General features: G+C 50.0%; 5 protein-coding genes across 5 annotated transcripts; 1 reads left to right on the top strand and 4 right to left on the bottom strand.

Annotated features, from left to right (window-relative positions):
- Window positions 1-313: 313 nt before the first annotated feature.
- On the top strand, window positions 314-1347 carry N7500_005291 (40S ribosomal protein uS3; the record flags this gene model as incomplete). Its single annotated transcript, XM_056676436.1, has 3 exons — window positions 314-467; window positions 621-934; window positions 1021-1347. 3 exons carry the CDS (start codon window positions 314-316, stop codon window positions 1345-1347), a joined length of 795 nt encoding a protein of 264 aa, XP_056531436.1.
- Window positions 1348-2227: 880 nt separating this feature from the next.
- On the bottom strand, window positions 2228-4572 carry N7500_005290 (uncharacterized protein; the record flags this gene model as incomplete). The annotated part of the gene is made up of 5 exons (XM_056676435.1): window positions 2228-3035; window positions 3083-3711; window positions 3757-4341; window positions 4388-4494; window positions 4545-4572. Coding segments are annotated over 5 exons (2157 nt in total), but the record flags the coding sequence as incomplete, so codon positions are not given.
- Window positions 4573-5159: 587 nt separating this feature from the next.
- On the bottom strand, window positions 5160-6684 carry N7500_005289 (alpha/beta fold hydrolase; the record flags this gene model as incomplete). Its single annotated transcript, XM_056676434.1, has 3 exons — window positions 5160-5963; window positions 6015-6493; window positions 6537-6684. The coding sequence occupies 3 exons, from the start codon at window positions 6682-6684 to the stop codon at window positions 5160-5162; spliced, it is 1431 nt and encodes a 476-aa protein (XP_056531434.1).
- Window positions 6685-7069: 385 nt separating this feature from the next.
- On the bottom strand, window positions 7070-8919 carry N7500_005288 (putative capsule-associated protein CAP1; the record flags this gene model as incomplete). Its single annotated transcript, XM_056676433.1, has 2 exons — window positions 7070-7121; window positions 7175-8919. 2 exons carry the CDS (start codon window positions 8917-8919, stop codon window positions 7070-7072), a joined length of 1797 nt encoding a protein of 598 aa, XP_056531433.1.
- Window positions 8920-9788: 869 nt separating this feature from the next.
- On the bottom strand, window positions 9789-10631 carry N7500_005287 (ferric reductase-like transmembrane domain-containing protein; the record flags this gene model as incomplete). The annotated part of the gene is made up of 2 exons (XM_056676432.1): window positions 9789-10330; window positions 10379-10631. 2 exons carry the CDS (start codon window positions 10629-10631, stop codon window positions 9789-9791), a joined length of 795 nt encoding a protein of 264 aa, XP_056531432.1.
- Window positions 10632-10940: the final 309 nt, after the last annotated feature.

The following is a 10940-nucleotide window of genomic DNA, read 5'->3' as shown; positions in this document are numbered from 1 at the left end:
TTCAAGCATTTACAAGTTTCGTGTTATGCAGCCGCATTCAGAGTACTAAGAAAGTGATTCGTCCAATGCCGGGGTAGTTATATTAAGGTAATCTTTAAAATATTTCTGCCTTATTGCCTTATTAATGCCTAATAAATAAGGTGGTAATGCTAGTCTCAATATGGGAAGGCGCCGGCAAGCGAGGGTTGAGCCCTGGCCCAAACGGGCAAGCAGCCCTAGTCCCGAAAAATCCCCACTAAATAATGCACTCTCAGAATTGAAGTCTCTCGACCACGATCCCCTCCGTCGACAACCCCCGATTCCACCACACAAAATGGCCGCTGTTCAGGGTGCTATCTCCAAGCGCAGAAAGTTCGTCGCCGACGGTGTCTTCTATGCCGAGCTGAACGAGTTCTTCCAGCGCGAGCTGGCCGAGGAGGGCTACTCCGGTGTGGAAGTCCGTGTGACTCCCACTGTCACCGACATCAGTACGTCAAATCCGAAAATCAATCTCTCCTGCGTGATCGCTTGAAAATTGCTGGTGAAATTGCTGGAAAAAAAGAGGAGGAAGAGGAGGATTTACGATCGCGATGGGATTTGCGGAATTCGAATGGGGATTTGATGCTAACGGGCTTGTCCAGTTGTCCGTGCCACCCACACCCAGGAGGTTCTCGGTGAGCAGGGTCGCCGCATCCGCGAGCTCACCTCCCTCATCCAGAAGCGCTTCAAGTTCCCCGAGAACTCCGTCTCCCTGTACGCCGCCAAGGTCCAGAACCGCGGTCTCTCCGCTGTCGCTCAGTGCGAGTCCCTCCGCTACAAGCTCCTGAACGGTCTTGCCGTTCGCCGTGCCTGCTACGGTGTCCTCCGTTTCATTATGGAGTCTGGTGCCAAGGGTTGCGAGGTTGTTGTGTCCGGAAAGCTCCGTGCCGCCCGTGCCAAGTCCATGAAGTTCACTGTATGTCTACACCGGGGAAAATTGCGGCCGACGAATCGATCGCAAACGAGCTTTTGGGAAGAATATCATGGCTAATAAAGTAACAGGACGGTTTCATGATCCACTCCGGTCAGCCCGCCAAGGAGTTCATTGACTCCGCCACTCGTCACGTTCTCCTCCGCCAGGGTGTCCTCGGTATCAAGGTTAAGATCATGCGCGGCTCCGACCCCGAGGGCAAGGCCGGCCCCCAGAAGACTCTCCCCGACTCGGTTACCATCATCGAGCCCAAGGAGGAGCAGCCCGTTCTCCAGCCCATGAGCCAGGATTACGGTGCCAAGGCTATTGCCGCCCAGCAGGCCGCTGAGCAGCAGCGTCTTGCCGAGCAGCAGGCCGCTGAGGCTGAGGGTGGTGCGGAGACTTTCGCCCAGGAGTAAATGTTTTTATCTACATTAGGCCCGGCTCTTCCTTTTTCTTCCATCTGTCCTAACCTAACCTGATACTCTACCTCACGCAATCAAAATTACATGACCTTCAAAGCCTTTTATTCGCTATTCTCTAATGTATTGGCCAATACGGTGGAGGTCAATTGGAAGGTGTTCGAAGGTCTGGTACATATTGGCAAGAAAAGGTCTTTCTTGTCATTGGATATCAGATATCATATGCTAGAATCAAAGCCTCGATATCTGTTCTCCGTACCCGTGCATGTTCCTCGATTGCCAAGTGCCTGCGTCCTACTTCACGTAGTATGAGGAAACATCAGTCTTGCGTCCGAGTCCGAATTTCCAACGTTGCTTTGGTTCAGATGTGACTGGGGAATCTTCAACTAGAACGTATATATCAAATCATGGGACAGATTTCCTGGTAGAACTACGCAATTTAATGCTTTCTGGACATCTTCCATATCCTCTTTAGTGATGGCAATTTGTTAATACATACATATCTTGTCTATCGTTATAAACATGTAGGTTGAGACTGCGGTGTGAAAATTACTGTGGATACCTATGTAGATATATATCTATATGAAGACCTACGAAAGTATTCATGTATTCATGGACGAATTTCCAATTAAACTGGAAGAGTAGGAAGAGACTCAATGCTCCGTTGGGTGTCACTAGTATTATTTCGTAGCAAAATATCATCCAAGAAATTTCCGGTACAGATGCAAATGCAAAAACAGTCAAACAAGATGGAGTACATGTCCTAATCGGGTCCAATCATAGAACAAATCGAATCAGATTATCCAAAATTCAAAAAAAAATCAAGAAGAGGAATGAGTACTGTTAACGCTCACGATATGAGGCAGTGGCAAGCCGACTAAACAGCAGCTCGGGATGCTCCAAGATCTCCGAGTGCCGACGATGCAGCTCCTCGAGTTGAGCTAGGGGATTCTGTAGACCGCCATAATAAGTATGTTGCGTTGAGGAGAGAAGAGAACACATCAACCGTGACACCCACCCATTCCTCCTGGCTAGGCACGCCATCCGCAACAGGGAGGGCAGCCGTACCGGAGGCCTCATCCCCGTAGCTGATGCGGTGGATTGGGGCCGGCGTTACGGGCAGACTGGGGCGCTCAACTTCTGTTGGGAAGTCGGTAATCTTGGTGCTAGGACGGGAGCCGGGGACGGGGGGTGATTTATCGGGACTGTTGGAGTTGGCTCCCGGGCTGGTCACTTGTGATTTTGTGCGCCGTGCTTGAATTGTTTCAATGTAGCGCTGGATCTCTGGATCCTCATCCCAGGCGTTAGAGCGGCTGTATGTTTGCCAAGAGTCGGCACTGGGTTCGAACGGTACCCGGGTGTAGGAAGACGAGGGTCCGGGAGGGGCAGGCTCGCTTAATGGTGAATGTTGTTCTGGTTCCTCAGGTATCACGGGGGTTTCCACTAACTCCACAGGTGCCTCCTCGGCGAAGACGCGGGTGGGTTTCGGAGCGTGGCTCTCCCAGGGGAAGACCGTGATGGGTTTGGGTTTGGGCTCTGGCTTGGCTGGAACCTCATACCACATGTTTTTCGGTGCCTCCGGGTAGGATGACGGGGGTTGGAATAGATGCGTATCTTCGGACATATTGTAAGTTTTCTGCTGTAAACTGAAACCTTCGGGTCTCGTGTTGACCGGTGGTGGTTCGCTATGGGATATTAGCACTGTAGATGATATCGAGAGATATGCTCTTACCGCGAGGGATCCCACTCGGACTTGGGCGCCTCAAAGGTCGAAACCTCTGGGACCGGAGACGGGGGTGATTGGAAATCGATAATTGGAGGAATTGGCGCCAGCGGCCGTGGTTGGTGAATATGGACATCGGGGTAGTGTATCTGTGTGTGTGTCTGGGTCTCTGCTTGTGTCTGTTCCTGGGTCCCAGTCTGTGCGTGCGTTTGTATCTGCGTCCCGTATGTATCGTGGTTCACTTGAGGCGCAAAAGTGATTGGCGCAGAAGGCAATGGTGGGATAAATGTTGAGACATGCTCCTCTCCACGAACATACTGCGGTACCATGCTTAACACAGGCACGGCAGCATGGCGCACATAAGCAGGAGCATGGTGTTCGTGGTGCGGTTCTGAATGGCCGTGCTCGACTGGGGGTGGTTGGTGTAATTCCTCGTGGAAGCTCGCGGGCTCTTCAACATGGTAGGGCTGCCGTTCAGACGAGGGCTGTGTTTCATGGCGAGAGCTTCTGTCATAACGCGGAGTGCTTTCAGAATGAGGAGTGCTTGCAGAACGAGATATCTGGTCATAACTAGGGAGATGGACTTGCTCGCCTCGAGTCAGCACCGTCTTTTCAATTTCGACTGGCGCGCTCGGTACCTAGAATTGTCAGTCCACATCTTCATGATCTTGTATATCACTTACAAAAGTCGGACGATAATGTCTGTCATAAATGGCCCACCACCGGCCTAGAAGCTGATTGTACGGGGACTCCAGTGGAATAATCTGCCTCGGCATTTTCCATGGCTTCTGGGCACCAATAAAATGGATCAAACTGATGGTACTCTGGAAATGTTTGTACGCAGGAATGTACTGGTAATTAGCACTTGGTGTGCAGTTATACGTGAAGCTTAGCCTATGCCAGTTCCGGAAATGCATGTTCAGCAGACCCTGGTCAGCGCCATCGAAGCTGATACCTCGCTGGGCGAGTGCTTTTAGCGCATAATAGTCCTGTAGATTAGGTCGAAGAACCATCATTCCACTATTAAAGCAATCCGGCCATCCAACGTCAGGGGCGGCAGCAAAGTCTGCCTCCAGTGATAACAGCTCGTCAGGAGCTCGGAGAGCTACGACATCACAATCAATGTATACGACTCGCTGGTATTGTGTCAGGCGCCAGAGCTCGATTTTGGTGAATGTGGCAATCAGGTCTGGGCGATCCATGAGCCAGAGGTTCGCCGGCGTGTCATTTACCATCGAGCTCACCGGGATCAGTTCGTCGTAGACGGTCTAATTTGTAAGATAAAGGTATGGGTTTGGGGAATGCTGCACGTACCCTTAACTCGTCGATGGTGCTGGATTGTAGTCTGTCTGGCGTAAAGAGCGCCACCAACCTCGCTTTTGTACCATTGTCGCGTAGGGAGTGGGCAAGGACCATAGCACCTATTGAGTTTTAGAGAGTAATTTCACATTCCACATCCATGAGAACATACCAGGAAGATAATTGTCGCTCAATAGAAGCTGTTTCATCATTAGTTCACGCCATAATCAAAGGAAAGGGGTAGACTACTGTGCAATAGACTGCTCCATTGGAATCCATCATGCCACTGAAGTGATGAAACGATGAATGAAGAGATGAAAAGCACCCCAAAGAAGAAGAAGGCTATATTTAACCTGTCAATTGCCAACAGTTCAGATTAGAGCAATATTTTGTGATACCTGGACCGGACGCAGATTCAGGGGACGAAAACAGGAGAAAAAATTCTTCACAGCATGTTGTGCAAGGTTGAAGAGTGGGCAAGTGGTAAGATTCAAATGGGAAAGCAAAGGCCGTGAAATTAAGGTCAAAGCTCCCCGAGGGGGAAGTGGAGTGGCCCGGGTAAATCATCGATCCCGCCACTTTATATTTCCATTCTTCTCTTCTCTGTTCTCTGGCAATTCTTTACAATTCTTCTACAAGCTCCCATGTTTCCTTGAATATTCCCTTTGATTTCTACATTTGATGTCTACAAAATGATTCACCAGAGTGACCTAGGTGGGATACTCACTTTCCCCCTAACCGCTTTAGAATCGGGTTGCTCCCCGCATGAATACATTGAACATTGCCTTTATCGTGAAAAAGTAACCTGCACACCGGGGTAGGATTCAGCAATAACCGCCCCAAGATCCCTCTCTTCGCCTTGAGCAGCCCATTGAACAGTCTTGATTAAAGCTGCGCCGCTCTCACGTTCAAGCGGAGTCCAATGCCCAGTACGGGGAAGTAGCAAAATTTGAGACCCCTGCACCAAGTAATCACCCATCCCATCAAGACAAATCCTGGAGTCAAGAGCAATATCATCCTTGCCCCAGAAAATTGTCGCGCTAGCTTTGAGAGCGCCCGGGGGACCTTCATCAAATAGCCCAGCTCCGCTGCTCGCCATTCGCTTTTTGCATGCAATGCTGTGTAAGCTAGCAACAGTCTCGATGGATTTGACCCAGGGTGCCGTCGCCGCTCGATCACGGTAATAAGCCGCCATATGCAAGACATGTGCTAGCGCGCGCTCGCCGAGGCTGGCGGGATAGGTATCAGCGTTAGGAGTTTTAGTATCCAGTTCTGCGGCGGACGGACCCATGGTGCTAGCCATGCTGTCGGCCACGTCGATGTGGGTATGTTCCTCCTTGTTGTACGAGGCGAGGTGACTGCTTCTCAACAGCGACCAGTTGCCTCCGGCCAGGAAGTAGTAGACCATGGGCGTGGGTAGCTGCATGGCAAAGATATAGCCGGACAGCAGAAGCTGGCGGGCGAGAGGGGTGATGGTTCTGAGTGCTTGCACCAATGGGCCACGGGCGTGTAGTGGTGAACGCCAGGCGTTAGCGAGCATCTTGTTGGCCGAAAAAAGCAGACGGCGGATATTGGATTCAACCAATTTCATCTGGATCGTTAGTTGAGATATAACCTTATATTAACAGGTGTTCTGACATACCGATGGCCCGTTGGACAGGATGAACCGATGGGCCAGGGACGGAGCTTCGGCAGCAAGGCGCATGGACAAGACACAACCCCAGTCATGGGCGACAATGATGGTTCTCTTCTTGTTACTTTCGTTGTCAGAGTCCACGCCATACTGGGTGCGCAGGGTGACAATCAGCTCTGTCAGTCTCTCCAAGACACTTGTTGCATTATATTCTTCCAGGCTCTCCGTTCCTCCATATCCGGGAAGGTCAATTGCAACGAGCGAAACGGCGTCTTGAAGAGTAGAGGTTTTGATAATGCGTCGCCAGATTGCCCAGCTATCGGGGAATCCATGGATGAAGATGACCAATGGTTTATCGGAATTGATCGTTTCCGGTATGTTCGGGATATCATTACTGACAAAGTGGAATTTGAATCCGCTTTGCAAGGTTAGAATGTGGTGAGAGAGACCGTCGAAGACTTTAGATAAATTCCACAAGCGATCGCGAGCTGGACAGTCAGCAAAGAACTTTTAGGGAGAAAAATAGCTCACCAAGCTGTAGGTCCAGTTTCTCGTTTTCAGTGGGGCGTTTGAAGTATGTGCCTTTCGCTATAGCAACGAGGGCGTAAAGAATCACTGTAAAGAAGCCGTATGTAAAAACGACCGTGCCAATCAAGGCACGGGATAGAGATTTGCCCATGTTAGGACCTTGGAATCATGTGTTGAAGGAGCAAGAATTTCGCCTTGCAATAAATCTAAGACAAACCGGGCTGCTTGGGCCGTTCGCGGGTCCACGGGTAGCGTCACACCTGAGTCAGCGATATACAAGCGGGCAGCTGACAGCGGGTACCTACATGTTGATATGTAGGTACGGAGTACGAAGTATATATTTAGATACAAATTCAGGAATACCAGCATATTACACTGTAAATTGTAGAAAATTAACAGCCTTTCTCAATCTATTGCATACCAGACGCCGCCTCCACATGCACAAATATTATTGGTAGAAAACAGTCCAAGGGAAAGGGTATTAACAAGGGTCCAAAAACAAAAAGCCATCATCTCGTCGAGGGAATATATACAGATCAAAGAAGGAATCCTAGTTGCTCGCGATTGTCGTCTACCAAGCGGCCATACCTGGAAAGTCAGCGAGTTAGCAAGATTCTGTGATGGAATGACGAGGTACTTACTCGAGGAGTAACCGGAAGAACCAAACCTCCAGATCGTCATTTCGTAGCGTCTGCTTTGCCCAGTCCTGGCCCTGGCTGGCGATTTGAAGAGCGGACTTTTTGCCCTCTTCTTCTGAGGTAAAGTATCGCATGCTTTCAACGTACTCGTTGCCTTTCAAGCTGAGAGGGACGTAATGTACCCAGGGCTTTAGCCACTCGTCGTGCCACTCGCGGAAGATAGCAATCTTGTAGACAAAGCTGTTGCTATGCAAAAAAGCGTGGAATCGGCCGCTAAAAGCGTTACCATCGATGTCGACCAGGAACTTGTGCGCCCATGCATCTTGTTGCCCAGTCTGCTTGAACACTCCAAAGTATTCAGTCTGCGCGTTGCAGTCGTCCGGGTCGCATTGGCCAATAAGTGTGAACTTGACATCGAAGAAATCCTGATAGGCGTCCCGATTAGTCTCCTGTGAAGCCCAACCATCACCCTGGCGAGCAAGAACTTTAGTGGTGCCCAAGGCGTTGACGTTGTCGACAAATTGTTGCCGATGTTGTCGGCGCCAGCCACCCGCCCGCGAAAACCCACCAGTTGTTGAGCCACGCCAGTACATCCGGTTGGACTTGGCCTCCCACGCATAGTCTTTTTTATGATCGTAGGGGACCTTGTCGGCCCAGTACCACGGACTTGGGTAAATGATATCCTGGAAGCTGGAGATTTTGCTCTGCGAGAAAACAGGGAACAGGTCATGGACGACATCAAAAGCGTTGGGCCGGTCAAAGAATCCATAGGTATAGCGGAGAGAGGGGGTATTGCAGATGTCAGAGGCCGCCGTGGTGTTGTAGATAAAGCCGAGTTCGCCATACGCGTAAGGATCAACGTCGTCGGGGGCACCTTCGTCGAGTGAGCGCGCTGGGCTGTCAACCGGACAAGAGACACGGGAGTTGGTCCAGGTCGGTTGGTGTGCGAAGCGGTTGAAACGAGTTGTGCGCACCTCGTCGATGCGGTCGCCTTTGTTTAGGTCCGAAGCACGTGGGGACCACGCATTGGTTGGGGTTTTCTTGAAGGCTGATGGGATGATGACATTCTTGGCTGTCTGCACCAATCGCTGGAGGTCTTCGTTAGGGAGGATCACGCGGGGCTCGTCGTGAGTGTTGAACACCAAGTCCATGTCGGGCAGGTATTTCACAAAAGCACTCATCATACCAGCCGTGGCGTCTCGCTGCCACTTGCGATCATCGCCTCCTCCATCCGTTAAGGACACCTTGCCGTCACGAATCAGAACACCAAGCACCGCATTGTCAAATCCAAGGGTTTCACGCGCCCGTTCTCGAATCGTTTGAGGTTTGACACCCCAGAAGGGAAGAAGGGAATGATAGATGGTGTCAAAATCATCGATGAGCTGCACATTTCTTGACTGGGCAAACTCGAACCACTTATCGAAATGTGGCGGCGGGTGCATATTATAGCGGCGCTGGTATTCACTCACGGCCTCGGCCAGGGTCTTTGATTGCCGCGACTGCGCATGATCGAAATCCCGTTGAGCATTTCCAATTAGACGTGTGATCGGGTGTTCCTTCTCGGGGAGGTATGTGTTCTGCCCCGCATGGAGCTGAGGATGTTGTATCGGTTCGGGAGGAGGCAATTCTATGGGCTGTCGCTCTGGCTGCGATGATCGTAATAGTAGGATCGAAAGACACGCAAGAACACCGATCGCAAGTAATACGATCAACCGTTGGATGCGCATGCTGCCATTGGGGAGAGGCATGAAGAAAGAGAGTGAGTCTTAAGGAGGGTTCTCCACAAGTCTAGAGTTCCTGGGTTCCAAGACCCTCGGGCTATTAACCTTATCCGCCAAGCCTTTCTAACGTAATCGTAATCTAGGGCTACAGGTACAACGAATCACATAGTACGGAGTACTCCGTACATAGTACCCTTTGTATTGTTACAAGGGCCTAAAAAATGACAAGAGGTAGAATGGTACGGAGCACCGAGTAATATGGTTTCCTCTGTGTGGCCCCCAATTCTTGACGGGGTCCATGTACTAAGTGGCGTTGCCTAGATCCAGGGGAGGTTGCCCATAATCTCTAATTCAATACGTGTCACCAAGAGCGCTTGGACTACAACATATTTCGATGTACAATATTATACATTGTTCTCCATACAGAGCCTGAAGAATCTCGCTCAAATATTTGATAGATATCTTAAACGTTCGAAGCAGTCACAAATCTGGTCATCCTCAAATATTTACCAAAAGAGCGCACAGCCCATGTTAACTAGGCAATTATTTCGAACCCCTTGATCTTCCATCAAGGGGCAAAAGAAAAGGGGCTTAATTTAGTGCACTTTACGGAGCGTGTAGATTGATGTTCTCCCCAAAAACAACCTCTAAACAAGCATAAGATAAAATAAATCACAAAATACTGTTTGATTGAACCTTGAAACGAATTCGGGCGTTGGGATATGGTATTTTCCCTACTCTCCATAAATGGATGGATGAATGAGGCATGCCACATGAGCTTATATATGATGTCTATCCCTGGAAAAATTATCAACATGCTGATCAAAGGAATACAAACACCAGACGATCATCAGACATGGCTGTATACACGCCGTATTATATGGTTCCAGCCTACACTAACATAGCAGCCGAGAGCATACCCAATTAAGCACAGAAGCTGCCAAAGTCTGCAGAATGTACTTCTGCGCCTGCTTCACATGAGAGTATGCCGCAACACACAACAATATCACCAAAGATACGTGACCAAAGTAAAACATCTTTCTGCGTTCTTGAATGGTACCCTGCAGAAGCAGAGACTGGAGTCCATTCTGGGAAGCAGGGCGCACGAAGAGAACGAGCAGCACAGCCGTGAAGATCGCGACCAGGCCACATTGGACATCCAAATCCTGAACTCGCTTGAAGAGCAATATACCAAATTCAGGGTGACTGGATTGCACGAAGAACAGCGTATACAGCGCGGCATGAGCTAGAAGAAGAGAGACGATCGCCCGACCAAAGAGACGGTGGTACGGTGTCAGCGCTCGCTGAGAGATACCAGTCAGAACAGACAGTACAGATGAGGCTGCTGGTTGAGAGATGTTCGCCGGCGACATCAGAACCTGTAGTGGCAATTGGGAGAGTCCAACCCGGCCCAATGCTTTGGTCAAATGGAGGTAGTCTAGCATGTTAGCTGGTTCCTGAAAGCTATCGGGAAAGGAAGACATACCATCACCACTGTTCCATATCGAAAGGCCTAAAAGCCATAGTAGCCAGAGCCCGCAGACAAGATACTGTCGGTTCTTCCCAGAAACCGGGCCACCGTGCTTGACACTTGATCTTGTAGCAAAGCGAAGGATTCGGATGGCGACTATGACGATAATAGCTGACCATTGTGCGTAATACCCTCGAAGATCAAGCAGGTCCCTGCGGTGCACCTGGTCGATTTCGGAGAGAGAAACGAAGTGGTACGGCCACGACATGGTGACTGAAGAATGAGAGAGATACTGTAGAATTCCAACCCAATTGACAAGCCCGCAAGATACAGCGCGGCTCAAAATAACACAATTGGGATGTTACTATTGGTTTCACAGATCGTTGTTGATATTCTGCCACTGAAAAATAAGCAGTCAAACCATGGATATGCCCTGGGCGCCCGAGAAGCCCGTGGCTTTTTGCTGACAAATGAAATGTTGAACACCTCCAGGGCTGGGTACAGGGCTGGGGGCTACACTCCCGCCCTCCAGGCTTAAACCCTTTCTCAGATAACAAAATGTAAGGCAACAGCCCTC

Source organism: Penicillium coprophilum, assembly GCF_028826855.1.
Source record: "Penicillium coprophilum strain IBT 35676 chromosome Unknown utg000004l_segment0_segment0, whole genome shotgun sequence".
In the NCBI taxonomy this organism is placed as follows: Eukaryota; Fungi; Ascomycota; class Eurotiomycetes; order Eurotiales; family Aspergillaceae; genus Penicillium; species Penicillium coprophilum.
Note: the sequence above shows the minus strand (reverse complement) of the source record. Positions and strands in the feature narration are given on the sequence as shown.